This window comes from Mauremys reevesii, linkage group 1 (genome assembly GCF_016161935.1).
Source record: "Mauremys reevesii isolate NIE-2019 linkage group 1, ASM1616193v1, whole genome shotgun sequence".
Classification (NCBI taxonomy): domain Eukaryota; kingdom Metazoa; phylum Chordata; order Testudines; family Geoemydidae; genus Mauremys; species Mauremys reevesii.
In genome coordinates, this window is record NC_052623.1 from 8,957,578 (window position 1) to 8,984,289 (window position 26,712).

The 26,712-nt window shown below is 45.8% G+C and overlaps 3 protein-coding genes across 3 annotated transcripts; all 3 read left to right on the plus strand.

Annotated features, from left to right (window-relative positions):
* Positions 1-2,736: 2,736 nt before the first annotated feature.
* On the plus strand, positions 2,737-3,693 carry LOC120399081 (olfactory receptor 52N4-like). The gene has a single exon (XM_039527013.1). The coding sequence runs from the start codon at positions 2,737-2,739 to the stop codon at positions 3,691-3,693; it is 957 nt and encodes a 318-aa protein (XP_039382947.1).
* A 10,048-nt stretch (positions 3,694-13,741) lies between these two features.
* On the plus strand, positions 13,742-14,629 carry LOC120395581 (putative olfactory receptor 52P1). The gene has a single exon (XM_039520075.1). It carries the CDS (start codon positions 13,742-13,744, stop codon positions 14,627-14,629), a length of 888 nt encoding a protein of 295 aa, XP_039376009.1.
* Positions 14,630-23,266: 8,637 nt separating this feature from the next.
* On the plus strand, positions 23,267-24,232 carry LOC120399138 (olfactory receptor 51G2-like). Its single transcript, XM_039527139.1, has one exon. The coding sequence runs from the start codon at positions 23,267-23,269 to the stop codon at positions 24,230-24,232; it is 966 nt and encodes a 321-aa protein (XP_039383073.1).
* The last annotated feature ends 2,480 nt before the right edge of the window (positions 24,233-26,712 follow it).

The window sequence follows — 26,712 nt, forward strand, 5'->3', positions numbered from 1 at the left end:
GGACAAATGCAAAGTACTCCACTTAGGAAAGAACAATCCGTTGCACACATATAAAATGGGAAATGACTGCCTAGGAAGGAGCACTGCGAAAAGGGATCTGGGGGTCATAGTGGATCAACAGTGTAACGCTGTTGCAAAAAACCCCAATCATTCTGGGATCTATTAGTGGGAGTAGTGGAAGCAAGACACAAGAAGTAATTCTTCTCCAGTACTCCGTGCTGATTAGGTCTCAGTCAGAGTATTGTGTCCAGTTCTGGGTGCTACATTTCAGGAAAAATGTGGACAAAATGGAAAAAGTCCAGAGAAGAGCAACAAAAATGGTTAAAAGTCTAGAAAACATGACCTATGAGATAAGGTTGAAAAAATTGGGTATGTTTAGTCTGGAGAAGAGGAGACTGAGAGGGGACATGATAACAGTTTTCAAGTATATAAAATGTTACAAGGAGGAGGGAGAAAAATTGTTCTTCTTAACCTCTGAGGATAGGACAAGAAGCAATGGGCTTAAATTGCAGCAAGGGAGGTTTAGGCTGGAAATTAGGAAAATCTTCCTAACTGTCAGAGTGGTTAGGCACTGGAATAAATTGCCTAGGGAGGTGGTGGAATCTCCATCATTGGGGATTTTTAAGAGCATGTCAGACAAACACCTGCCAGGGATGGTCTAGATAATACTTAGTCTTGCCTTCAGTGCAGGGGACTGGAGTAGACGACCTGTCGAGGTCCCTTCCAGTTCTATGATTCTATGATCACTATAAGGCAGGTTTTCTAATCTTTTGCTAATTCTTGTGACTCTTCTCTGAACCCTCTTCAGTGTATCAACATTCACCTTTAATCATGGACACGAGAATTGGACAGAGGATTCCAGCAGCAGTCGCACCACTGCCAAATACAGAGGTAAAATAATTTCTATACCTCTCCTTGAGATTCCCCTGTTTATCATCCCAGGATCATATTGGCTCTTTTGGGCACCTGGTCACACTGAGAGCTCATGTTTAGATAATTATCCCTTCACACCTCCAAATTTGGTCGCAGTCATTGTGCTTCCCACGATATTCCCCCATCAGGTAAGCATCACCTAAATTCTTTGTCCCTAGATGCAGATCTCTACATAGCTATATTAGAACACATATTGTTTACTTCAACCCACTTTATTGACCAATCCAGATTGCTCTGAATCAGTGACCTGCCCTCTTTACGATCTCCCAATTTTTGTGTTATCTGAAAACTTCATCGATATTCAGGCATGAGAGGGGTTAGCAGCTGCATTGCTGACACATGTCTCTGCTTACACTTGTCAGTTAACACCTGTAACTTATGTCTCAGACAAAGCTGGGTGCCTGCAAGAAAATGTCTCACCAAAAGAAACAAGGAAAGTAACAGAGGTGCAGGCCTGTAGCCCTAAATACAAGACCCTTGTGCCATTTGTGCCCATTCTGTTAAGCATAAAGTCATAGCCCATCATGATAATGTCTTTTTTCCTTTGCTAAAACCTGGCTCCTTTCGAATATAAGAATTGCATTGTGGATCAGACCTATGGTCCATCTAGTCCAGTGTCCTCTCTCTGATAGTAAAAGCCCCAGGTGCTGCAGAAAAAGGTGTAAGAAACCCAGCAATAGATGGATGCGGGGATGAACTGACCATCAGGAGGGTGTCACCATAATGCCTAACAGCTAGACATTGGCTTGTGCCTTAAAACACGTAGGTGAAAAGGCATTCCAAAATATTTATTTAGCTTTAACTGTTGTAACTGGATAGTCTCACTCTCCAGATAAATGTCCAAACACTTCCTGATTCTTACTTAACACATGGCCTCAGCTACCTCTTGTGGCAAGAAGTTCCTCAGTCTAATTCAGCATTAAGCAAAGAAAGCATTCTTTTGTTATCAGTTTTGAATTGCCATGTTTCAGTTTAATTGAATGTCCTCTTGATCTTGTTTTATGAGACAGGGAGAATCATAGACTATGAGGGGTGGAAGGGACCTCATGAGGTCATCTAGTCCAACCCCCTGCTCAAAGCAGGACCAATCTTAAATTACACACATTCTCAATCTACTCGAATCAGTATTTTATAGACTTTTCTCATGTCCCCTCTTATTCATCTCCTTTGTAAGGTGACAATCCCAGTCCTTTCAGCCTCTCTCTGTTTGAAAGTTTCCCTGGACTCTTGATCATTCCCATTGCCCGTGCCTGAGTCCCTCTCATTCTGCAATATCCCATGTGAGAAGGGTGCCCAGTGCTACAGGGAGGAGTCCAGAAGGGGGTGCTACATATACCCCCACCCCACTCCTTCTGGATCCCAATGTTTTGCTTTTTTTCCATCAAAGCTTTCACTTTGAGCAAGGCTTCACAGAGCTATGTACGATGATGCACAGATCCATCTCCTAAGTTCATACAGTTAAATTAGAACATTGTTCGGTGTTTGACGAATTCAAGTTTTTCTCTTCAATGGGCATGCATGTTGCAGTTATTGGCATCCAAGTTCACCTGCCATCATGCCACCCATTCACCTGGCTTGGTTAGATCCCTCTGAGGACTTCTCTAGATTGAGTATGACCTAAATAACGTGGTGCCATCTGTAAATGTTGCCACCTCACTTCTCACTCCCCTTGGTAGATTGTTAATAACAATAAAATATTTACAGTATTATTTATTATAAAGTGTGTAACCTCCCTCATTCTGCTTCTATCCATTCACAGGCACTTTGAGCGTTTATGAGTCTGATTGATGCATTATCCGAGTCATGGCAGTTTTCAACCTCACCCCCTCTGACCCTTCATCATTTATCCTAAAGGGCATCCCTGGCCTGGAAGCTGCCCACATCTGGATTTCAATCCCTTTCTCTACATCCTACATTATCAGCCTTTTGGGAAATTTCATGGTTCTGTTTGTTGTAGGCAAAGAGCAGACCCTGCATAAGCCGATGTACCTGCTGCTCTGCATGCTGGCACTCACAGACATCAGCACGTCGACCTCCGTTGTGCTGAAGGCACTGTGTATATTTTGGTTCAAATTGGAAGTTATTACTGTGGGTGGCTGCCTCACCCAGATGTTCTTCTTTCACGCGGGCACTACGATGCACTCAGCCGTCCTTGTCACAATGGCCTTTGATCGCTATGTTGCCATATGTAACCCTCTGAGATACGCCACCATCCTCACCAACGCACAAATAGCTAAGCTAGGGCTAGTGGGTTTGATAAGAGCCGTTCTCTTTTCTCTGCCCCTGCCCCTGCTCCTCAGCAGGCAGCCATTCTGTGCCAACCGCATTATCCCCCACACGTACTGCGACCACATGGCTGTGGCAAAGATGTCGTGTGGGGACATCACAGTCAACAGGATGTATGGCTTGGTGATACCATTTGTAGTCAACGGGTCAGACCTGACACTCATTGCCCTGTCATATGGTCTGATCATCAGGGCCGTCCTCAGAATCTCCTCCAAGAAAGCCCACCAGAAAGCCCTCAACACCTGCACAGCCCACATCTGTGTGATGCTGATTTCTTATCCCCCCTTCTTTTTCTCCACTGTGACACACCGGTTCGGTCAGGGTATCGCTCCCCACATTCACATCATCTTGGCGAACCTCTGTTTCCTCCTCCCGACCATGCTCAACCCTATCATTTATGGGGCCAAAACCAAAGAGCTTCGGGAGAAAGTGGGCAAATACACTTACAGAATGTGGTCGCTTGGGGGCCACTGACTTTAAACCTGTGTGACGAGACGGGGAAAGGATACTTCCTCATCAGTCAAGGGCGCTCTTTCCCTGTTTGTCTGTTTGTCATCATTGTGGAAGTTCAGAGTCTGAGAAGCACCTCACACCTAACATCTTATTCCATCACCAAGCACTGCTCTCTCCATTGCTGCATTCCCTCTCTCTGACCATCACTTGATGTCTTTCAGCGTCACCCCTCCTCCACACACCCTATCACTTGGCCTTTCAGTGACTTCCAGACCACTAGACGATACTGCATCTTTCTGAAGCAAGGTGGCTTTCCATTAGATTCTATTTGAACAGACTTCTTAATCAGTTTGACAAACTTAAGCTCTGCTTTCTGATAGACAAAGACAAAGAAACCAACTATGATACTGAACTTCTTTATCATATATACAATGATTCAGTGAGCAAAATTTGCCTTATTTTCCTATGTCCAATTCTTCAGGAAGCCTGGAGGATAAAGCAAATGTTTCCATTGGAAAGTTCTAATACAGGAAAGGTGCTGCAGGAACTGAGGACATTCTACTAGAGCTTATTGGTGAGAGTTGTGAAACTGTTTTTGATAACTGCACTGTATTACCTTGGATTTCAGGGGTGTGTGCCCCAGAATATGATCAAGCCAATTGCAACCATAAGATGTGCACTCAGACACTATGAATTAATAAAATAGAACTTTAGATACTTTAGAGTTAATTTTAAAGCAGGTTTTAGATGCAAGGTCAAAATCTAGCTGTCAGTTTCTGCTAATCAGAATGGGAGGAGTGGACATATGAGACAAATAAATAAGTGAGGAATGAAGTTTATTGAAAGTTAGGAAAAGTGATGATCGAGTAGGGGTCACTATGTTTTGCAGAAGTTATAAAAAAATAGCTAATACAGTGTACTTTGGAGCAGTTCCCTGAAGCCATCTTGAGAGACGTTTCTCCTGACACCCTCTCTCCCCGGCTCATAAATTGTTCGCCCTCTATAGCACGGATAGAGAGAGATGCACAGCTGTTTGCCCCCCCCCCCAGTTATTAATACCTACTCTGGGTTAATTAATAAGTAAAAAGAGATTTTATTAAATACAGAAAGTAGGATTTAAGTGGTTCCAAGTAATAACAGAGAGAAAAAAGTGAACTACCAAACAAAATAAAATAAAACACACAAGTCTATGTCTAATCAAACTGAATGCAGATGAAACCCCACCAGTTCCAGTAAGCTTCCTTTTACAGACTAGTCTCCTTCTAGCCTGGGTCCAGCGATCACTCACATCCCCTGTGGTTACTGTCCTTTGTTCCAGTCTCTTTCAGGTATCTTTGTCGTGGAGAGGCTATCTCTTTAGACAGGTGAAGACAAAATGGAGGGGTCTCCCAGGGGCTTAAATAGACTTTCTCTTGTGGGTGGAGACCCCCCTCCTCTCTCCTATGCAAAGTCCAGCTCCAAGATGGGGTTTTGGAGTCACATGGGCAAGTCACATGTCCATGAATGACTCAGAATTTACAGGATAGCAGCCGCGGTTCACATGCTTCCTTGAGCGTCCTCAGGTAGTCCTCTTATCTGGATTGGAGCATTCCAAGATCCATTGTTCCTTAAGTGCTTCTTCATTGGGCACTTAACTTTGCAAATTCCTTTCTAAAGAAGCTGACCAAATGCCTTACAAAGCTTAGAAATCAAGGAAGTATACAGGCATATTCATAACTTCAAGTACAAAAATGATACATGCGTACAAATAGGATTAATAGATTCAGTAGATCATAACCTTTACCAAGATATGTTACACGGCATATGTAACATACAACATATTCCAGGCATATGTAGCATAAAGCCTTGTGGGGGGGGCACCGTCACACCATCATTCTCTGTTTTTTTGTGTGAAACAGCTGCCAACCCTCAGCTGGGATACAAATACCAGTACTGCAGTTTTGATTCTGAATGCGATTGTCATCTCAAAGCTTTGTTGCTAATGTGGACCAACTCCTGCTGGGTCTTGTAGCTTTTTAAAAAAAATCAAATCCGTACTAGAGATCTAATGAAATCTTCCATTTCTTTCTTGATGTATCGACCAATGTGTTAATTAAAAAACAAAACAAAAAAACCCAACTCTGTTGTTTTAAGGAATAGATTGATCTACTTTTGTGTTAGTTTTTAAGTGATTTTGGACTCTTAATTCAGTATAAATGTGGGAACCTTTCAAGCTGGACTGGAACCAGAGAAGCAGCTCTGAGCTAAAAGGCAGACCTGAGCCGGAGGCAGAGCAGCAGTGCTCAGGCAGAGCTGGGAAGCTGGTACAGACCAGAGCCGGGAGCTGGGTCGGCACAGACCAGCTGTGCCAACAGTCCCAGCACTGAGCTACAGTGTGGAACTGTGGGGCCAGAGCCAGGATAGTGGATGCCGGCCATGCCACAAGTAACACAGCAGCCGAGCACAATGAGCAGCTGGGGAGAGCAAGATGGGGCCATCTGCAAACAGCCCAGCACAGGGAGACATCACTAGAGAAAAGGGCCTTGAAGGCTGGACTCAGAAGGAGGGACGTGAATCTGCTGGGAGGACAGATGCTGGGGAGAAAGGTCCGGCCACCTAGAGCCTGAGGGAATGAAACCGCCACCAGACCAGGTTCCTTCCCTGCAGTATCACCACGGAGCAGCCAGGACCTGGGCAGGAGGCTGGGGACGTGTGAGGAACAAATTGGGAACATTTCTTACATCCCAGAGACGGCTGTTTGTGGTGTTTCCCATGCCCACAAATCAGGGTTCCTTGTTTCCTGGAACATTTCCCATCTTTTCATTTTTTTTTTACAGCTGCTGTTTAATAAATTATATTTGGTTTGAATTTAATGTAGTGATCAGTGGGTTAGGGAAGTGCCCGGTGTGGTGTGAAGACAGTACCCTGGAGTGGGGACACCCTAGCCCCTGTCCTAAGTGACCTTGATGAGACTGGGGGTTCAGCTTCCCAGGAACCCTGGGCCCTGCTGTGTCACCATTACGCCGACTCTGCCACACAGCAGAATGGAAGGGGAGTCCTTGAGGTCAGGCAGGCCTCTGGGGAAAGAGAGTGGGAGTGGGGATTCTGCTGTTGGGAGATAACAGGGCCTGGAGAGGCTGAATCACCAGCAAAGCAGTGTGAACAAGGGTCAGCCCAGCTGGGTGGTTAGAGGGGCGCAGCAGTTCCCACAGCTCCCAGAGTGAACCTCATGGGTGAAACCCATCACACTCATACCATCCGGAGCCCAAATTAGGCCCCCAGGCACTCATCACACAAGCATGCGGGAGAGACTGTAGCCTGAAGAAAAGACCCAGATGTAGCAGTTGTTTGTTTCCTTTACCACCCTGTTCTCATCCCAGCAGGATTCACACATAAAATGTGGGATACCATGTGAGATGAACTCTAGGTGATTTTGGTCCTGGCTCTGGTGAAGGAATTATAGAGTGGGTGGAGAAACCCCATGGCACTAGTTTTGACACACGATAGCAGAATCCGTTTCTGCATTAATTTCTGAAAAATCAACACAGTATTGAAATGTGATGCTTACCCGATGCAGATAGTAGCTGGCCTATTAGAACAGTTTGACCTGCCAGATAGGTATCTACTTTAGACCTCACAAAGGGATATTGGCAAATACTTTTGATGCAAGAATCCTGGGAGAAGAAAACATTGTCCATCCACTTCAACTTGCATCAATTCAGGATCGTGTGATTTTTCCTCCACAGGGTGGCAGTGACTTTTCAGAGGCAATGGATTGGCTACTACAATTGCATGGGTGCTATGCAGCAATATGCTGCTACGATCAATTGAAAATGGTTTTTGGTCCAGTATCTTGTGGCAGCATTCCCACGTGTAGTGCAGATGGCAGTACATTGAACACAGAAAAGAAAGCCATCATCAGCTGCTAAGTTGAACAGTCTGCAATACTCAGTTTGCCCTGACAATCTGAGCTCTTGTTATCGGTAAATATTTTCTTTGGTCCCAGGGGAGACTTTCAAACTGAAGTTCTCCAGGGTCTATTTTCTGCTCTTCCCACTGCTAGGAAGAGTCAGACAATGTGAGAGTCTGCAGGGACTGTACAGGAGAATCATAAAAATCGCTGCCCAGCATGGCGAGTGTCAGACATGTGAGATTCATATGCTGATTCTCAGGGCTCTGCCTTCCCACCGCCGTAAGGAGATTTCCTCTCTGAGCTGAGCAGGATTTTGGTGAGTTGCCTGTTTCTGCATTAAGGTTAGTGCTGAGGACTCAGGGAGGGTTCCAGGGTTCAAGTCAAGAACCATCTGGGCAGGAATTCAGGAACACGGTGACTTGAACTGTTTAGTATTGTCAGAAACACCAAGGGATTTACCTGGTAAAATTGGAACTACAAAGGTATTGGAAATAGTTTAGACACATATTTGTTTTTAAGATCAGTTTCTTGTCCCTTACTGTGTCCTTCTGTCTGCCTCGTTGGGTTCATTTTTGGGGGCGGTGTGGTTTTTCCTCTGGTTTACTCAAGGTTTCCAAATTTCACTGCCCTGTTAGGTAGTGCAGCCAAAGCCTCTGCAGTGGGTATCTGTGTTACCACAGGGTTCACAACAAGAATGAGCCGTGCACTGGCCAGATTCTGCTCTCACATTCTGCCTTCACTGGGTCACTCCAGACTGTACTGGCTTCCCTGAGAGAAAAATCAGAGCCTCTGTGTTTTCAAATCTCCATCTTTCACGCCTGGTCTCAGAATGCCACATTAACTGAGGGTTTCCTTCAGACTCTTTCAGCAGCCTAACAAAACAGTGCTCTCTGCAGCAAGACTGGAAGCCATGATTTTCACAGCCAGTAGCCAAAAATTAAACACTAAGGGTGAAATCTTGGTCTTACTGAGATCAGAGGCAAACTCCCAACATGGCCAGGATTTCACCCTAAATCTACATGTAGGGACTTAAATAAATGGCCTAATTTACACTGACCATGAGCCTCCAGTGACTTCAACTGGAGTCATCCTGTGGCCTCTAAGGCCGGGTGAGCTCGTTTGGACCAAAGAAGAACTGACAGGAGAGTTGCTGACATCTCACACTCACAGGATTAGAGGTTCAGAACAATGATAACAATTTTTTTTGTGTGGGGAGAGGGGTCTGCTCTCTCTATGCCCCTACATCCCTGGGTCTGGAGAGGATGAGAAGCACCAAAAGGCAGTAAAAATAAAAGCATGTTTCTGGCTTAGAGGAAACCAGGTTGTGGTGTAAATTTCACCAGAGGAGGTCCCAGAAAGTACAGTGGGTGTGTGGAGGGGAGCTGTGGGGCGGCGGGGACATGCAGTATCCAAATCACAGTGGCTCGGAGGCCTGAAACCAGTCAAAATAGGGAATGGACGTCCTGCCTAATGCACAGACCAAAGAGGCTTCATGAGGCCTTCTGGGGCAGGGGTGTGTGTTAGACTGTCGTGGAATGTGGAGCACACTGTAGCAGATTGTCTCTGACACCATCCCCCAACTGGAACATCCGTCCTCTCATGAGCAACCACACTACTCATGCTGGCGCCTTTTAGTTTCCTTCCCTGCACAGGCTGAGCTGCTGCTGGCCTTCCCTTCAAGCCTGAAGATGCAGTTCAGGCTGATCTCCCCCTTTTCCCGGGTGCAGGCAGACACTGAGTTTAACCTAGTCTGAGGATCTATTTCTATGAGCTGTCGCTGTGGGGTCTGGCATCTGGTTCTAGTCCTGGGTGAGGGGTATCACTGTGTGGCAGTAGTGTGGGTTCTGGGGATGGGGGACATACACAGAAAGGATGGACAACATTAGGCATTGTGGGGCAGGTGGGGGTCAAATGGACAGGCAGACAGCAGTGGTGCATTGTGGGGGAGGAGAGTGGGGTATACACGGACAGGCGGACAGGCGAGCAAATGCTGGGTGTTGTGGGGGTGGGGAGCAGCATGTTCATGAAGAGGCTGGCAGCACTGTTGAAATTGAATTTTTCTTTGTGATTGTTAGTTCAAGGCCAGCGCTGGAACCTTTTCTGGCCTTGAATGCATGTAGGTGGGTCTCAGGGTCTCTTTGCCCTGGCAAGCCACAGAGCTTGCAACTTGGGTGTCACAAACTTTACTCAGTTTTTTTTCCCCACAGTATTCTTGCCAGCAAGTTAAATAAGTATGGGCTGGACGAATGGACGGTAAGGTGGATAGAAAACTGGCTAGATGGTCGGGCTCAACGGGTAGTGATCAATGGTTCCATGTCTAGTTGTCAGCCGGTATCAAGCGGAGTGCCCCAGGGTCAGTGCTGTGGCCGGTTTTATTCAATATCTTCATTAACGATCTGGAGGATGGTGTGGACTGCACCCTTAGCAAGTTTGCAGATGACACTAAACTGGGAGGAGTGGTTGATACGCTGGAGGGTAGGGATAGGATACAGAGGGACCTAGACAAATTAGAGGATTGGGCCAAAAGAAATATGATGAGGTTCAACAAGGACAAGTGCAGTGTCCTGCACTTAGGATGGAAGAATCCCATGCACTGCTACAGACTAGGGACCGAATGGCTGGGCAGCAGTTCTAAAGAAAAGAATCATAGAATCATAGAATCATAGAATTCAAGATCAGAAGGGACCATTATGATCATCTAGTCTGACCTCCTGCAAGATGCAGGCCACATAAGCCGATCCACCCACTCCTTAGCAAGCGACCCCTGCCCCATGCTTCGGAGGAAGGCGAAAAACCTCCAGGGCCATTGCCAATCTTCCCTGGAGGAAAATTCCTTCCCGACCCCAAATATGGCGGTCAGCTGAACCCCGAGCATGCGGGCAAGACTCTCCAGCCAAACCCTCTGGAAAAGGTTATATCATACCATTGACCCATTGTACTATTTACCAGTGTGGCACTTAATTGACCTATTGACTAAGCCCGTTATCCTATCATACCATCTCCTCCATAAACTTATCTAGCTTAATCTTAAAGTCATGGAGGTCCTTCGCCCCCACTGTTTCCCTCGGTAGGCTGTTCCAGTATTGCACTCCCCTGATGGTTAGAAACCTTCGTCTAATTTCAAGCCTGAATTTCCTGACTGACAATTTATATCCATTTGTCCTCGTGTCCACATTAGCACTGAGCTGAAATAATTCCTCTCCTTCCCTGGTATTTATCCCTCTGATATATTTAAAGAGTGTAATCATATCTCCTCTTATCCTTCTTTTGGTTAAGGAAAACAAACCGAGCTCCTCAAGTCTCCTTTCATACGAAAGGCCTTCCATTCCTCGGATCATTCTAGTGGCCCTTCTTTGTACCTGTTCTAGCTTGAATTCATCCTTCTTAAACATGGGAGACCAAAACTGCACACAATACTCCAAATGAGGTCTCACCAATGCCTTATATAACGGGACTAGCACCTCCTTATCCCTACTAGAAATACCTCGCCTAATGCAACCCAAGACCGCATTAGCTTTTTTAACGGCCACATCACATTGCCTACTCATAGTCATCCTACGATCAACCAGGACTCCTAGGTCCTTCTCCTCCTCCGTTACTTCCAACTGGTGCGTCCCCAGCTTATAACTAAAGTTCTTGTTAGTCATCCCTAAATGCATAACCTTACACTTCTCACTATTGAATTTCATCCTGTTACTAATACTCCAGTTTACAAGGTCATCTAAATCTCCCTGGAGAATATCCCGATCCTCTTCCGAATTGGCAATACCCCCCAACTTGGTGTCATCCGCAAACTTTATCAGCCCACTCCTACTCTTGGTTCCCAGGTCAGCAATAAATAGATTGAATAAAATCGGACCCAAAACCGAGCCTTGAGGAACTCCACTGGTAACCCCCCTCCAACCGGACAGTTCCCCCTTCAATACTACCCTCTGCAGTCTCCCCTTAACCAGCTCCTTATCCACCTCTGGATTTTCATTTCGATCCCCATCTTTCCAATTTAACCAGTAATTCTTCATGCGGTACCGTATCAAACGCCTTACTGAAATCCAGATATATTAGATCCACCGCATTTCCCTTGTCTAAAAATCTGTTACTTTCTCAAAGAAGGAGATCAGGTTGGTTTGGCACGATCTACCTTCGTAAATCCATGCTGTAATCTATCCCAGTTGCCATCGGCCTCATGCTCCGGAACCACTCTCTCTTTAAGATTTTTCCATGACTTTGCATACTACAGATGTTAGACTAACAGGCCTATAGTTCCCGGGTCACTTTTTTTCCCTTCTTGAATATAGGAACTACATTAGCTAATCTCCAGTCAGTCGGTACAATCCCGAATTTAGGGATTTATTAAAGATTATCGCTAACGGGCTAGCAATATCCTCGCCAATTCCTTAATATTCTAGGATGAAGATTATCCGGCCCCCCCGATTTACTTCCGTTAAGCTGTTCAAGTTTGGCTTCTACCTCAGATACCGTAATGTCTACCCCCATATCTTCATTCCCATCGGTCCCTCTATCACTATTCCTTAGCCCTTCATTAGCCTCATTAAAGACCGAGGCAAAGTATTCGTTCAGATATTGTGCCATTCCAAGATTATCCCTAATCTCCACTCCTTTTAAAGTTTTAAGCGGTCCCACTTCTTCTTTCTTGGTTTTCTTCCTATTTATATGGCTAAAAAACCGTTTGCTATTGGTTTTAATCCCCTTCGCTAGGTCCATCTCCACTCGTCGCTTTGCCTTTCTCACAGCTTCCCTGCACCCTCTGACCTCAATAAGGTAGGTTTCCTTGCTGATCCCTCCCATTTTCCTAGGACCTAGGGGTTACGGTGGATGAAAAGCTGAATATGAGTCAACAGTGTGCCCTTGTTGCCAAGAAGGCTGATGGCATTTTGGGTTGTATAAGTAGGGGCATTTCCAGCAGATCGAGGGATGTCCATTTTCTTGAGCACAGTCATAACCCAGCGTGATAATGACTGTTTCCATGGGGGAAACTTGGCTCCTTTCCAACATAGGAACTGCACTGTGGATCAGATCAATGGTCCATCTAATCCAGTGTCCTTTCTCTGACAGTGACACTCCAAGAGCTGTGGAGGAAGGTGTGAGAAATCCAGCAGTGGGTAGATGGGGGGATGACCTGACTATCATGAGGGTGTCACCCTAATGCCTGACAGCTAGAGATTGGCTTGTGCCCCGAAACACATGGGCGTCTCGGCTTTCCGAAATATTTATTTAGCTGTAACTATTGTAACTGGATAATCTCACTATACGTGTAAATGTCCAAACCCTTCCTGATCCTTGATTAGCTCATGGCCTCATCTATGTCTTGTGGCAATGAGTTCCTCAATCTAATTAGGCACTGAGTGAAGAAAGCATTCTTTTTTCATCGGTTTTGAATTTTCCACATTTCAGTTTAATTGAATGTCCTTTTGATCTTGTGTTATGAGACAGAGAGAACACATTCTTGATCTGCTCTCTACCAGTCAGTAATTTATAGACTTTTCTCATATCCCCTCTTATTCATCTCCTTTGTAAAGTAACAATCCCAATCTTTTCAACCTCTCTTCGTATGAGAGTTTTCCTGGACCCTTAATTATTCTTGTTTCCCTTTTCTGAACACCTCTAGTTCTTCAATAACCTGTGTGAGAAGGGTGCCGAGTACTACAGAGAGAAGTCCAGAGGAGGGTGAAACATTGACAGACTGATCTCCTGGCATTGTATGTTCTGTATGGTTCCCCATTCCACTCCTCATGGATCCAAATTTCTGTCCATGATTGCACTGTGAGTAGGAGCTCACAAAGCTGTGTTCCATGTCCTATCCTGAATTCATTCAGTTCAATTAGAACCTCCTAAGGTGTTTACAGACTTTTTCCATCCAATGGCATACATGTTGCAGTTATTGACATCCAGATTCATCTGTCATTATGCCACCATTCACCTGGCTTAGTTAGCTCCCTCTGAAGACTTCTCTGGACTTGACTATCACCTAAATAATCTGGTGCCATCTGTAAATGTTGACACCTCATTGCTCACCCTCTCCTCCTTTTCTAAATTGGTAATAACTATAAAATATTTACCGTACTATTTGTTATAAAGTGTGTAACCTCCTCGCTGTGCTTCTCTCTCTTCACAGGCACCTTGAGCATTCCTGAGCCTGATTGACGCATCGACCATCTCATGGCAGCTTTCAACCTCACCCCCTCTGACCCTTCAACATTCATCCTCATGGGCATCCCTGGCTTGGAAGCTGCCCATGTCTGGATTTCCATCCCTTTCTCTATGTTCTACATTATTGGCCTGTTAGGAAATTTCATGGTTCTGTTTGTTGTAGGCAAAGAGCAGACCCTGCACAAGCCGATGTACCTGCTGGTCTGCATGCTGGCACTCACTGACATCAGCATGTCTACCTCTGTCATACCGAAGGCACTGTGTATATTTTGGTTCAATTTGAAAGGAATTACTGTGGGTGGCTGCTTCACCCAGATGTTCTTCCTTCATACAGTTATTGTAGTACAGTCAGCCGTCCTCGTGACAATGACCTTTGATCGCTATGTTGCCATATGTAACCCTCTGAGATACGCTACCATCCTCACTAACACAAGAATAGCTAAGCTAGGGCTCTTGAGTTTGATAAGAGCTGTTCTCCTCATTCTGCCTATGCCCCTGCTCCTGAGTAGGCTTCCGTTCTGTGCCAACCACATTATCCCTCACATGTATTGTGAGCACATAGCTGTGGCAAAGATGTCATGTGGGGACACCACAGTCACAAGGATGTATGGCTTGGTGACAGCATTTGTTGTCATTGTCTTAGACCTGATGTTCATTGCCCTGTCCTATGGTCTGATCATCAGGGACCTCCTCAGAATTTCCTCCAAGGAAGTCCACCAGAAAGCCCTCAGCACCTGCACATCTCACATCTGTGTGATGCTGATGTCTTATACTCCCTGCCTCTTCTCCTACCTGACTCAGAGGTTTGGTCAGGGCATCGCTCCCCACGTTCAGATCATCTTGGCCAGCCTCTACTTCCTTGTCCCCCCATGCTCAACCCTATCATTTATGGGGTAAAAACCAAAGAGCTTCATGACAAAGTAGGCAAATACACCTGCAGAAGGTGATTGTCCATGGGCCACTGACGTTAAACCCTGTGTGACAAGAGGGGGAAAGGACATCTCCTCATTAATCAAGAGTGCTCTGTCCTAGTTAGACTGAGCTCAGCATTTCGGACATTCACAGTCTGAGAAGTTCCTCAAATCTAATGTCTTATCACATCATGACCAAGCACAGCTCTCTCAGTTGCTGAGTTCCCTCTCTCTGACCACCCCCTGACCTCTTTCAGTGTCACCCATCAAACCCCAACCCCACACACCTTGTCTCTCAGCCTTTCCTTGACTTCCAGACTACCAGAAGATACTACTGTTTTCTGACAGAAGGTGGGTTTCCATTAGTCCCTGTCTGAAGAGGGTTCTTGATCAGTTTGACAAAATGAAGCTACACTTTAGATAGCCAAAGACAAAGCAACAAACTACAGTGCTGAATTTTTAAATTATATATACAGTGATCTGGTATACAAAATTTACCTGATTTTTCTACTTCCAATTCTTCAGTAAGCCTGGAGATTAAAACAAATATTTCAGTTGGAAAGTGCTAATACAGGAAAGTTTCTGCAGGAATTGAGAACATTCTACTAGAGCTCGTTGGTGAGAGTTGTGAAACAGTGTGTTTTTGAGACCTGAACAGCTGTCTTAAACTATGATATTGCCTTTGAGTCACATTACTTACTGCTTTGCACAGTCAGTTTTGGAGTTGCTTTCAGCTAGACCTTTAAAAACACACACTAACCATTCCCATTGTCAAAGATGTCAAGAGTAGGTGACAAAATTTCATGTTGGAGTTTGTGAAACAGGTGAAACAGGGATTATCACCAAATATAGAAGTGGTTGATCACTTGCACTACTAAGTCCTTCTACTACACTCAGTCCAGCATGATCTAGATTGGCTAATATGTCATTTTTGCCATTGGTTTGTGAACACCTTGGACAGTTGGAGCAGCGGTGGAGAGTTTTGCCTATGGTTCACTGGCCGCATACTCAGAACAACCAAGTTGAGCAGTTTCGGGTTGAAGTTATAAAACACATGGATGCCGCTGGGGACAAAGACTTTAGTGAACTTGGCTCGTTTGCTCTTTTGTTGCTGTCCTTACCTTTTAGCAATGCTGCAATTGAAACTGTTTTCTCAGATGAGCTTGATAAAGCCAAAACTGCATTAGAAGATTCAATAGGAACTTTTAGAAAACATTCTTCGTGTTAGGTGTATATGTAACAACACAAATTCTCTTGTGAACAGTCTGCACCAACAAAATAAATGATTGCACTGGTCTTTGCTGATGTATGGCTAATTTATGGCCTGCTGACTTGGCTGCTTTTAGTAATAAGCAATAGTGGTTTCAGGCAGTTTACTGCTTTGCCAAAATCTCCCCTTATAATAGATGGTCTGTTTCCGTTCCTTAGCTGTCTTATACACCTGGGCAGCCTTCCTCTGGGCAGCCTCACTGACTCCTTGGACTCCTTTTTTGGTGCAACTGGCATGATCCAGGAGTGTTTCTATCCTGCTCCCGAGCTTACATGCCTGTTCCCATTTCCCCCTTTTTTGTCCCAAAAAGTAGATTCACAGTCCTAGGCCATTACCACCCAGAGTGCCCTGCCCACCTTTATGGGATTTTAAATGGCCCAGAGGATCCCCTGAGGAGAAGTTTCTGGCTGCAGAGATTCCCATATTGATACTGCCCAGCTTGATATAAAAAGCCTCTGAAGATGTGAAGCCATTGAACATGTGTGACAAGGACTGGAAATGTTGCTACTAACAGTCTTCACATTTAAAGACTTCAGGGGTCTGTGTCTGAGAGAGAGCAATCCGCACACAGCGTTCCATTGTCAGTCAGACAACACAGGCACAAACTGCGTCACCAAGGGCTACGAAGTGGGACCATGGCCACCAGGATGGAGTAGCCTGCAGCGTTTGTCCATGCACTTCCCATGATAGCCACTGTGTGCCTCAGGGAGAGTAGGACGCCTGGCCTCTGCCTTGCTCACGTTTCTCAAGCAGCTCCTGCAATAGGCTAGTCCTGCAACAGGCTGTCTGATGACACTGGGCCTCCTGCCCCATGAGTCTCCCCAATCGCTTCCAGTGCCCCAAACCACTAAGTTTGGAGAATATGGTGACCAGGTGTCCAATTGGTTGAAAAGGGATCCTGGTGGCTCCAGTCAGCACCGGCGACCGGGTCATTGACTCTCCGGTTGGCGGCACCATGCAGAAATGCTGGTAGGCTCCCTCCACGCTACACAGATCCCGAAAACAGTGGCATGTTCCTCCTCCGGCTCCTATGCGTAAGAGCAGCCAGGAGGCTCCACATGTTACCCCCCACCCCAAGCAAACTGCGGCCAATGGGAGCTGCGGAGGCGGTGTCTGCGGATGGGGCAGCACACACAGCTGCCTGGTTGCACCTCCGTGTAGGAGCCAGCAGAGGGACATGCTGCTGCTTCCTGTAGCCACCTGAGGTAAGCACCTCCCAGAGCCTGCACCCCTCACCCCTGAACCCCTCAGTCCTAGCCTGGAGTATGTTCCTACATCCCAAATCCCATCCCCACCCCAGAGCCCGCACCCCCAACCGAAGCCCTCACCCCGCATGCCACAACCCCCTGCCACAACCCTGACCACCCTCCTGCTCTCCGAACTCCTTGGTCCCAGCCCAGAGCACCCTCCTATACCCCAAACTCCTCACCCCCAGCCTCACCCCAGAGTCTGCACCCGCAGTCAGAGCCCTCACCCCCCCCCCACACCCCAACCCCCTGCCCCAGCCTGGAGCACCCACCCGCACAGTGAACCCCTCATTTCTGGCTGCACTTCCCTACACATCACTTCCTATACAGTTCCTATAAGAAACGTCTTTATTCTTTGCCCCTACTCCAAGCACCTTCCAAATTTTTCTATGTCGCTTCTTTCCAGCAGTTTCCCCACTGCCTTCCCTCCTGGCAACTTGGGCAGCTTCTCTCATGGATCCCCCTGCTTCTGATAGGCACTGTTTCTGGGTACACTAACCTGACCTGCTCCTTGTGGTTCACTCCAGCCTGCCTTCGCCCAGCCCTGCCCAGAGTGAAGGAGTTCCTCTTGCTTCTCACCACTGGGTCGGCTGCCTGAGCTTGCCTGTTTCCCTGTGTAGTCCTCTCGGACCGCTCACAGCTGAGATCACTAATTATAATGAAGGTGAACATTTTGTCATGGTTATTGTTAGTAAAAGTCACGGACGGATCATGGGTTACAACAAAAAAATTATGGAAGCCCGTTTCCTATCCCTGACTTTTACTAAAAGTAACTGTCACAAAATGGGGCTCCCAAACCCTGCTGCAGGAGGGGAGCAATGGGGGTCCAGCACCTGTTTCCCCCAGCAGCCAGCACACATACTGTCTCTGTGTCACACACACCCAGACCCAATTCTCTGGGATGATCGCTTCACCCCTCCCCGCACCGAGTAATAAATAGGGAATAATTGGAGATATACCAATCTCCTAGAACTGGAAGGGACCTTGAAAGGTCATTAAGTCCAGCCCCCTGCCTTCACTAGGCAGGACCAGTTTTTGCCACAGATCCCTAAGTGGCTCCCTCAAGGATTGAACTCACCACCCTGGGTTTAGCAGGCCAATGCTCAAACTGATGATTTCTGTTCAGCCACAGTCAAGCAGCCCAGCAGGAACGGCCATCTCTGAATGTCCTCTTAATAAAATTCCCCTATTTCAACCAGGTAAACATGAATGGTATCACTCTCCTGAGGATAACAGAGAGAGATAAAGAAGGGATGTTGCTCGAATGCCAGCAAACACCGGGACCATACGCTGCCAGGCTTTGTGCTGCAATGATTCCAGACTACATGCTACTGGCCTGGCGTGGTAAAGTGTCCTACCATGAAGGACAGAATAAGGCAGACCTCCCCAGAAACCTTTTGCAAAAGCTTTGGGAGTACCTCCAGGAGAGCTTCATTGAGATGTCCCTGGAGGATTTCCGCTCCATCCCCATATACGTTAACAGACTTTTCAAGTAGCTGTACTGGCCACCAATGCATCCCAAGTCTTCAGGGCAAATTAATCATTAGACACACTTGCTTTTAAACCATGTATTATATTTACAAAGGTACACTCACCAGAGGTCCCTTCTCTGCCTTCAAGGGCCGGGAGCCCACCTTGGGTGGGTTGGGAGGGTACTGGCTCCAGGGTGATAAAAAGTTCGTGGCTGTTGGGGAAAACAGTTTCTCTGCTTGCTTGCTGTGTGCTGTATTCAACCTCCTCCTCCTCCTCAACTTTCTCATTCCCAAAATCTGCATCCCTGTTGCGTGAGAATCCTCTGACAGAGTCCACGCACAGGGGTGGGGGTAGTGGTGGGGGCACCCCCTAGAATGGCATGCAGCTCATCATAGAAGCGGCATGTCTGGGGCTCTGACCTGGAGCGGCCATTTGCCTCTTTGGTTTTTTGGTAGACTTGCCTCAGTACCTAAAGTTTCACATGGCACTGCTGCAGGTCCCTGTTATAGCCTCTGTCCTTCATGCCCTTGGAGATTTTTTCAAATATTCGGGCATTTCATCCTTTGGAACGGAGTTCGGATAGCACGGATTCGTATCCCCATACAGCGATCAGATCCAATACCTTCCCTTTGGTCCATGCAGGAGCTCTTTTGTGATTCTGGGACTCCATGGTCACCTGTGCTGATCAGCTCACCACATTAGCCAAACAGGAAATGAAATTCAAAAGTTCACGGGGCTTTTCCTGTCTACCTGGCCAATGCATCTGAGTTGAGAGTGCTGTCCAGAGCGGTCAATACCGGAGGCCAATACCGTCGAATTGCATCCACACTATACCAAATTCGACCCAGCACAGTCGATTTCAGTGTTAATCCCCTCGTCAGGGAGGAGTACAGAAATCGATTTTAAGAGCCCTTTAAGTCAACAAAAATGGCTTTGTCGTGTGGATGGGTGCAGGGTTAAATCGATCTATCGCTGCTGAATTCGACCTAAACTCGTAGTGTAGACCAGGGCTAATGGTCTGTCCACACTGCAGTTAGATACCCCCGGCTGGCCCATGTCAGCTGACTCTGGCTTGCAGGGCTTAGCCTAGGGAGCCATTCAATTGTGGTATAGACGTTCAGGCTTGGGCTGGAGCCTGGGCTCTAGGACCCTGGGAGGTTACAGAGTCCCAGAGATCAGTCTGCAGCCTGAGCCCAAATATCTATACCAGGGTGAAATGGAGGGGCCGATGGCCTGTGAGGGGCAGGACAAATGGCAGGCCCCATTGTCCTCTCAGGCTGGGTGATATGGAGGGGCTGATGGTGTGCGAGGGACAGGGTGGGGGGAAGGCCCCCTTGTGCCCTCAGTGGAGGTGATATGGGGGACAGGGCTGATGAGAATTTATGGGGAGCTGGTCATGGTGATCTGGGGGAAAGATACAGTGGCAGGAGGAGTTGGAGTCAGGACAGGGAGGAGGTGGAAGAGGCCAGATGTAGGAGAACTGGCGACTGGAATGGAACCATGTGGGAAGGTGACAACACAGAGACAAAGGAAGACGTGGGGCTGCAGGGCAGAACCGAAGGGCTGGGAGGGCAGGATGAAGTCTTTGGGGCCTGGAGTGGGGACATGGATGACAAAGTGAGGAGGGGATCCTGTGGAGGGGAATGGCATTGATGAGGAGAGAGGACTACTGGGCTGGAGAAGGGGCTGCATAATGAGTTCATGGTCAGAGAGGGGCTTGATGGAGTACGGAGGAGAATGGATTGCTGTGCAAGACTGGGTGGGTTCCTAGGAGGATGGTTGGAGATTCCTTGGAACTGTGGGGAGATATGGCTGCTTTGTTTAAGTTGCACAATAAAATACATTGTTTCAAATCCAGTTAATGGAAAGATTACAAATTCACTCGCCCATGTGCCATACAGTACAGACTTGGTGGTGGTGATTCACCATAGTATGTGTGGAATTTTGGCTCGTTAAAGCACAGACATCTCCAGGTCTGTTAGTCTGGCACCTTTCTCAAGAATTAAATTCTCTTTGAGGAAAAAAAAATTCATGGTCAAGTCCTGACTGAAAGCAAGTCAGTGCCAGTCCCCTGACACATGCAGTTACAACATTTACACCAGCTCTAGGATGGATGATTGCTGAATATTGCGAAACACCTTGTGAATTGGGTTACCCCTTCTTCCTGGAAGCTGCACTAGTGTAAACTGAGTCGGTGCAGAAATACTTCAAATCATTTACCTTTTAGGTATTTTCCATTTGTGCTGGTCGAGCGAACACTTGTAACAATGTGATCAACGGTGATTCCCAATTGATTAACTCATCCTCAAGAGCTTTTACCCACTGCACTATAAATGTCTCCGCACTGTGTGCCTGACAGAACGAGGGAACGTTTCTGAGCAGAGCATTCAAGCTCTGCTTCCTCAGGAGTAGATGATGAACCCTCTCCAGCTTCTATTTTAGTGGCTTTGGTAAGTGCGCTGTTCATATTGCATTGATTTCACTTATATTAATAGACAGTCGCAACTGCTTGAAATGTTTAAATCTGTAAACAATGAGAATTGCACATTTTTATTATCAGCATCATTAGTTATTTTATGTAGGACCCAACCCCCTAGGAAGACAGGTCCCTGCCTTGTGGTGCCTGCAATCTGAGGGCCCGGTGGTGCAAAAATTACCCATGTAGCGTGGAATTTTCCATGAGTGAAGAACACAAATCCCAGTGGAAGCCAGCTTGTGTTTTTAACTCCCGGTGGCATTTTTTTGTAAGTGCCATTGACTTGCCGGGGGCTGTGTATGATAACAGGAAACCTAGCAATGGCCATATCACATCCAAACTGAGGTCTAGCTAGACCTATAACTTGACTGACAGTCACTAGCACCAGACACTCAACAGCAAGGGGTGCAATTAACCCTGGTGTGGCAAATCCTGACCAACCTGCCTGTAGTTTCTAGCTAATGGGAGTGTGAGCTGTAACCTCTGAAAGGGTGACTTGCACTTTGTGCAGCTTCTGGAGGCATGGGGCTTGCTTGGAATATAACACTCCCTGGAGTGTCTGCTTGGATACCATAAGTGGGAAAATTGAGCTCTTTGTCTTTGTTCCAAGAAAACTTAACTTCAGTGAGGGTTTTGCTGGGTAAGGGCCAGTTGAGCCAGCTGCTGTCCCTAGGAGTCATGCACACACCTGAGGATAGGGTTTTTCACAGTAAACTTTGCACATGGTAAAATTACAGTTTGAGGAATGCTGGCTCTCTGCACAGGGGTGGATCTCATCCAGTGTGAGCAAAGGAGGGATCAAACCATGGAATCACAGAATATTAGGGTTGAAAGAGACCTCAGGAGGTCATCTAGTCCAATCCCCTGCTCAAAGCAGGACCGACACTATCTAAATCATCCCAGCCTGGGCTTTTTCAAGCCGAGCCTTAAAAACCTCTAAGGATGGAGATTCCACCACCTCCCTAGGTAACCCATTCCAGCGCTTCACCACCCTCCTAGTGAAATAGTATTTCCTATAATCCAACCTAGACTCTCCCACTGCAACTTGAGACCATTGCTCCTTGTTCTGTCATCTGCCACCACAGAGAACAGCTGAGCTCCATCCTCTTTGGAACCCCCCTTCAGGTAGTTGAAGGCTGCTATCAAATCCCCCCTCACTCTTCTCTTCTGCAGACTAAATAACCCCAGTTCTCTCAGCCTCTCCTCATAAGTCATGTGCCTCTGTTGCATCTAGAATGAAGATCATACACAGCTATCACAGTCTTCAGAGACTCCTTTTCTTTTAGTCCCCTCCCCTCCCCTCCAATAATAACATTATGCACAACAGCGGGGGCAGACTGGCGTTTATAGCTAAAACACAGCAAAGCTGGATTTTGTTCCCTGTTCTGCCACAGCCTCCTTGTGTGTCTTTGGACACTCATTGTCAGTCATCATTGAGTAGTTTGTACGAACACTTCTCAGCCCATGGGCCAGTCACAAGACACATATTTTTTCTCCTCTCAAGTAGGTAAACCATTTAATTTTTTTATGGTGGACCCAAGCTAAACAGTTGAGATCTGGATCCAGACTGAAACCTTGTTCTGGAATGCACGGGTGTTCTGATCCAAGGTTTGGGTTCAAGTCCACTCTGCTTTTCTGGTGTTCCCTTTAAAAATGAGTTCATGCAAGTCTTCATATGCCAAGCTCAATCTAGGGGAGAGGGTGTGGTCAAGTCTAGTGAAGGGGCACTCAGCTGAGAGCCGGGAGACCTGAGTTCTGTCACTGATCTCCTGCGTGGCCTTGCACAAGTTCCTTACCTGTTCTGTGCTTTAGTTTCCCCCTCAGTTAAATGAGGATCTACATCCTCCTTCCTATGAGTGTCAAAGGGCTTTGAATCAGACCCACTGATACCTGTGCTTTTTTGTAAAGCACTTTGAGATGTATGAATGCAAAGCTCTATGCAAGCACAGGATACTATTAGTAATGGAATTTTATAATTGATCTGGGGATCGGTGAGTTCCATGAGGGTTTTCAATCAAGGTACTAACTCCAACCTGTCTGAAGAGCAGGGCAGGATGGGACATATTTTCTGTCATGGTGTCACGGATTTTTAATAATATTGCTTTTAATTGTAGTGGATGTGGCTTAATAAACTGACCAGAACCTCCCCAGTGCATCATGCCAACCTGCAACGAAACCAACATGAGCCCTGCAACATTCCTCCTGGCAGGCATCCCAGGGCTGGAAGCTGATGGCCCCTGGATCTCCATCCCTTTCTGTTCCCTGTACCTCATTGCAATTTTAGGAAATGGTCTGATTCTGTTTGTGATCAAGACACAGCAGAATCTCCATCAGCCCATGTACTTGTTCCTGTCTATGTTGTCTGTCACCGACCTTGGCTTATCTGCTTCCACCTTGCCAACAATGCTCAGCGTCTTCCTGTTTAACACCAGAGAAATTGGCATTGATGTCTGTCTGACCCAACTTTTCTTTATTCACACTTTCCTACTCATGGAATCTTCTGTACTACTAGCCATGGCATTTGACCGCTTTGTTGCAATACGCCACCCGCTGAGATATGCTTTGACTTTAACCAGTGCTAGGATAGGAAATATAGGGCTGGCGATAATAATCAGGGGTGCTGGTCTGCATATCCCATCTGTCATTCTTCTCAAGAGGTTGCCCTACAGCAGGATCCAACCTCTCTCTCATTCGTATTGTTTGCATCCAGATGTGATGAAAATGGCCTGCGCAGACACTACGCCCAGCAGCTTCTATGGTCTGTTTATTGTCCTTTCGTCTCTGGGATTAGACTCAGTGCTCATTGCCTTGTCTTACATCATGATCCTTCAGACAGTACTGAGTATCACATCCTGGCAAGAGCGTCTCAAGGCTCTGAACACTTGTGTCTCCCACATCTGTGTCACCTTGCTTTTCTACACCCCACTGATCAGCTTGTCTATGATTCACAGGTTCAAGACAAAGGCTCTTCCTCAGAGTCAAATTCTTCTCTCTTATCTCCACCTCCTCTTTCCCCCAGTGCTCAATCCCATTGTATACAGCATAAAAACCAAAGAGATTCGTAAAAGGATCATGAAGATCTTTCAAAATTATTCCACTAACGGACTCCAATGGGGGCACTGATTTGTTCTGTCTAATCTGTATATCTAGGAACAATATGGCCCATGGTGTCCAAATGCCTCTGTCATGATGAACCATCAAGGATTAAGCAACCAGCAGGCCAATTGAACTAAAAGCAACCGTTAAGGACATATTAGAAAAGTATTAAAATGGTAAACAGGGCCATTCCTTGTAGGCAACTAGCATGGTAAATAGACTAAAGTTCTTGAAATAAAAGCCTGTGTTGTTAGAGAATCAGAAGTAGATACTAATTGTATTTGTCTGGGTTTACCTATATCTTATTAGAAGTTCAACAATGTGACCAAATTAGCTTATAGATGCTACATTTCAGTTCCTGTGAACAATGTTTCATTACCTATTCTCTTGATTCAGAGGTCAAAAGGGGATATAAACATTTAGATGAAATTTATGGTGTAATAATATCATTGCCTTTATTTCTCTTTGAAGTTTGTGATAAACTACCTGTGAACCTCTTCAGTGGTTAATTGCCTTATGCTAATCAATGCTAATAGTTATCAGTGTATACATAGGAAATAGAGATTTATTTCAAAGCAACAATGCACATTACTTATTCTTCGTCCAAGGAAGGCCTGCTGTGATCATCTGCGGACAAGAGGCTAATCAGCTGAACTTCAGCTATAAAGGGACTTTGGGGCCTGATCCTTACTATCTCAGATCTGCTTAAACGTTGTCAGGGGAAATTCAAGTGACAAGATGGAGGACTTCTGAATTAGCTCTGCAATTCTTATGGAAGAATTTGAAAAAAACTCTGCATGTGGCCTGCCTATTGGGCTATGACTTTTTCCATTAATTCCAGAAGGATTTCTACAAATAGACAGCATCACCATCTCTGCTTTGAAACTGACCTATAAACTGGATTCATATATGTATGTATAATGATCTTTTAACACAATAACTCTCTTCCTTTTCCTTTTAAATAAATCTTAGATTAGTTAATAAGAATTGGTTGTAAGTGTGTATTTGAGCTGGTGTGTAATGTGTTCGATCTCTTGAGAGTGGTAGAACTTTACAGATGGTGAATAAGATTTTAAATAACCCTCACTAGATGGACTTGGCTGTCTCGGTGGGAACCAAAGGCTAGATTGATTGAAGAGAACTGTATTTTGACTTCTTGGTATCCAGTAAGGTATTATAGAAGCTGTTTGGTTACTGTTTTAGTGAATCATTTATAAGAACAAGCCATCAGTTTTGGGAATTGTCTGCCCTATTCCCTGCAGTTTGCCCTGATTGAGCATTCTCATTATAGCCCCTCCAGCGACCATGGTCACAGCATCCCCAAAGGAAAAAATTTATTGTTTGCCTCCAAAAATCCCAGTTAGCATAACTGCAGTCCTGTGCCCTTTAAGCTTCTCTTTCATGAATAAAGTGTATCCTGATTTGTACGGGAATTAGGTTGCTCAGTGGAATACATATAAGGAAGAAGGAGTTTTAAGGGAGGAAGACTACGTGCATTCATTCCTAAACTACTTAGCAGGTTGACTTGTAAATTCTCTGAAAACTCATTCTGCACTCAGAGAGTAAGTGTTACAGTGCTGGCTGAGGCTACACCATATTTTGCATAGATACAGAAGTTGAATCCTTGCTCTAATGGCAAAACTTGACTCAACATTAACTATGGCTTCACTATTGATGCCACCATAATAAAATATAATTTTTCAGCATTTTTACCTTGCTGTTAATTGTAAATAATTCTTATTAATATTTACTTATTTGTTGAAATCCTTCCTTAATATGCCCTTCATTAAAGAAATCTGCGTACCATGAAGCCTTCTGTTAATCTATTCTGCACAGTCTGCCATCCTCATCTTCATAGATTAAAAGGCTAGAAGCGACGTAATGATCTAATCTAACTTCCTGTATAATAGACCATTGAATTTTACCTAGCAACTCCTGCCTCAAGCCCAATAACTTGTGGTTGAAATATAAGAGATTTGTTAGAAAGACCCACTCAAGTCACCACTGTCATAGGTCCATTGCTGTGATCCTTTCCAGCGCTCCCTCCCCAGTTACCCAGAGAACGTTAGATCTGTATTGTTTTGTCTTTCTACTGAGAGCCCATTCTTGCCAGGTGAAGTGAGTACCTAGTTCCAAACACTTCTCAGGCAGGGTGAACCCTTTTGTTTGTTTGGAAACCAACCTACACATGCATTTGTTAGTCAAAAGGATTTGGTGAGCGATTGGTCATATAAGCCCACATGGCATAGCTTCTAATCATTGATTGGCTGACTAACAAAATGACTAATAATGCCCTCTCTTGCTCTCTCTCTCTCCTGAGAGTGCTGATTAGTGCCCATGTATTTTGCAGTTTGGGTGCCCGTCTAGGAATGAGACCTATCTCTAAGGTCTGGAGGCAGTGGGCCAGGTACCCAGCTTTGTTCCAGCTCCTTTGCAATAGAGGGGGCATTTGGATTCCAAAGTCGAGTTGGAAACCCTTCAACTTTTATACAGAGGGGGCTTCAACT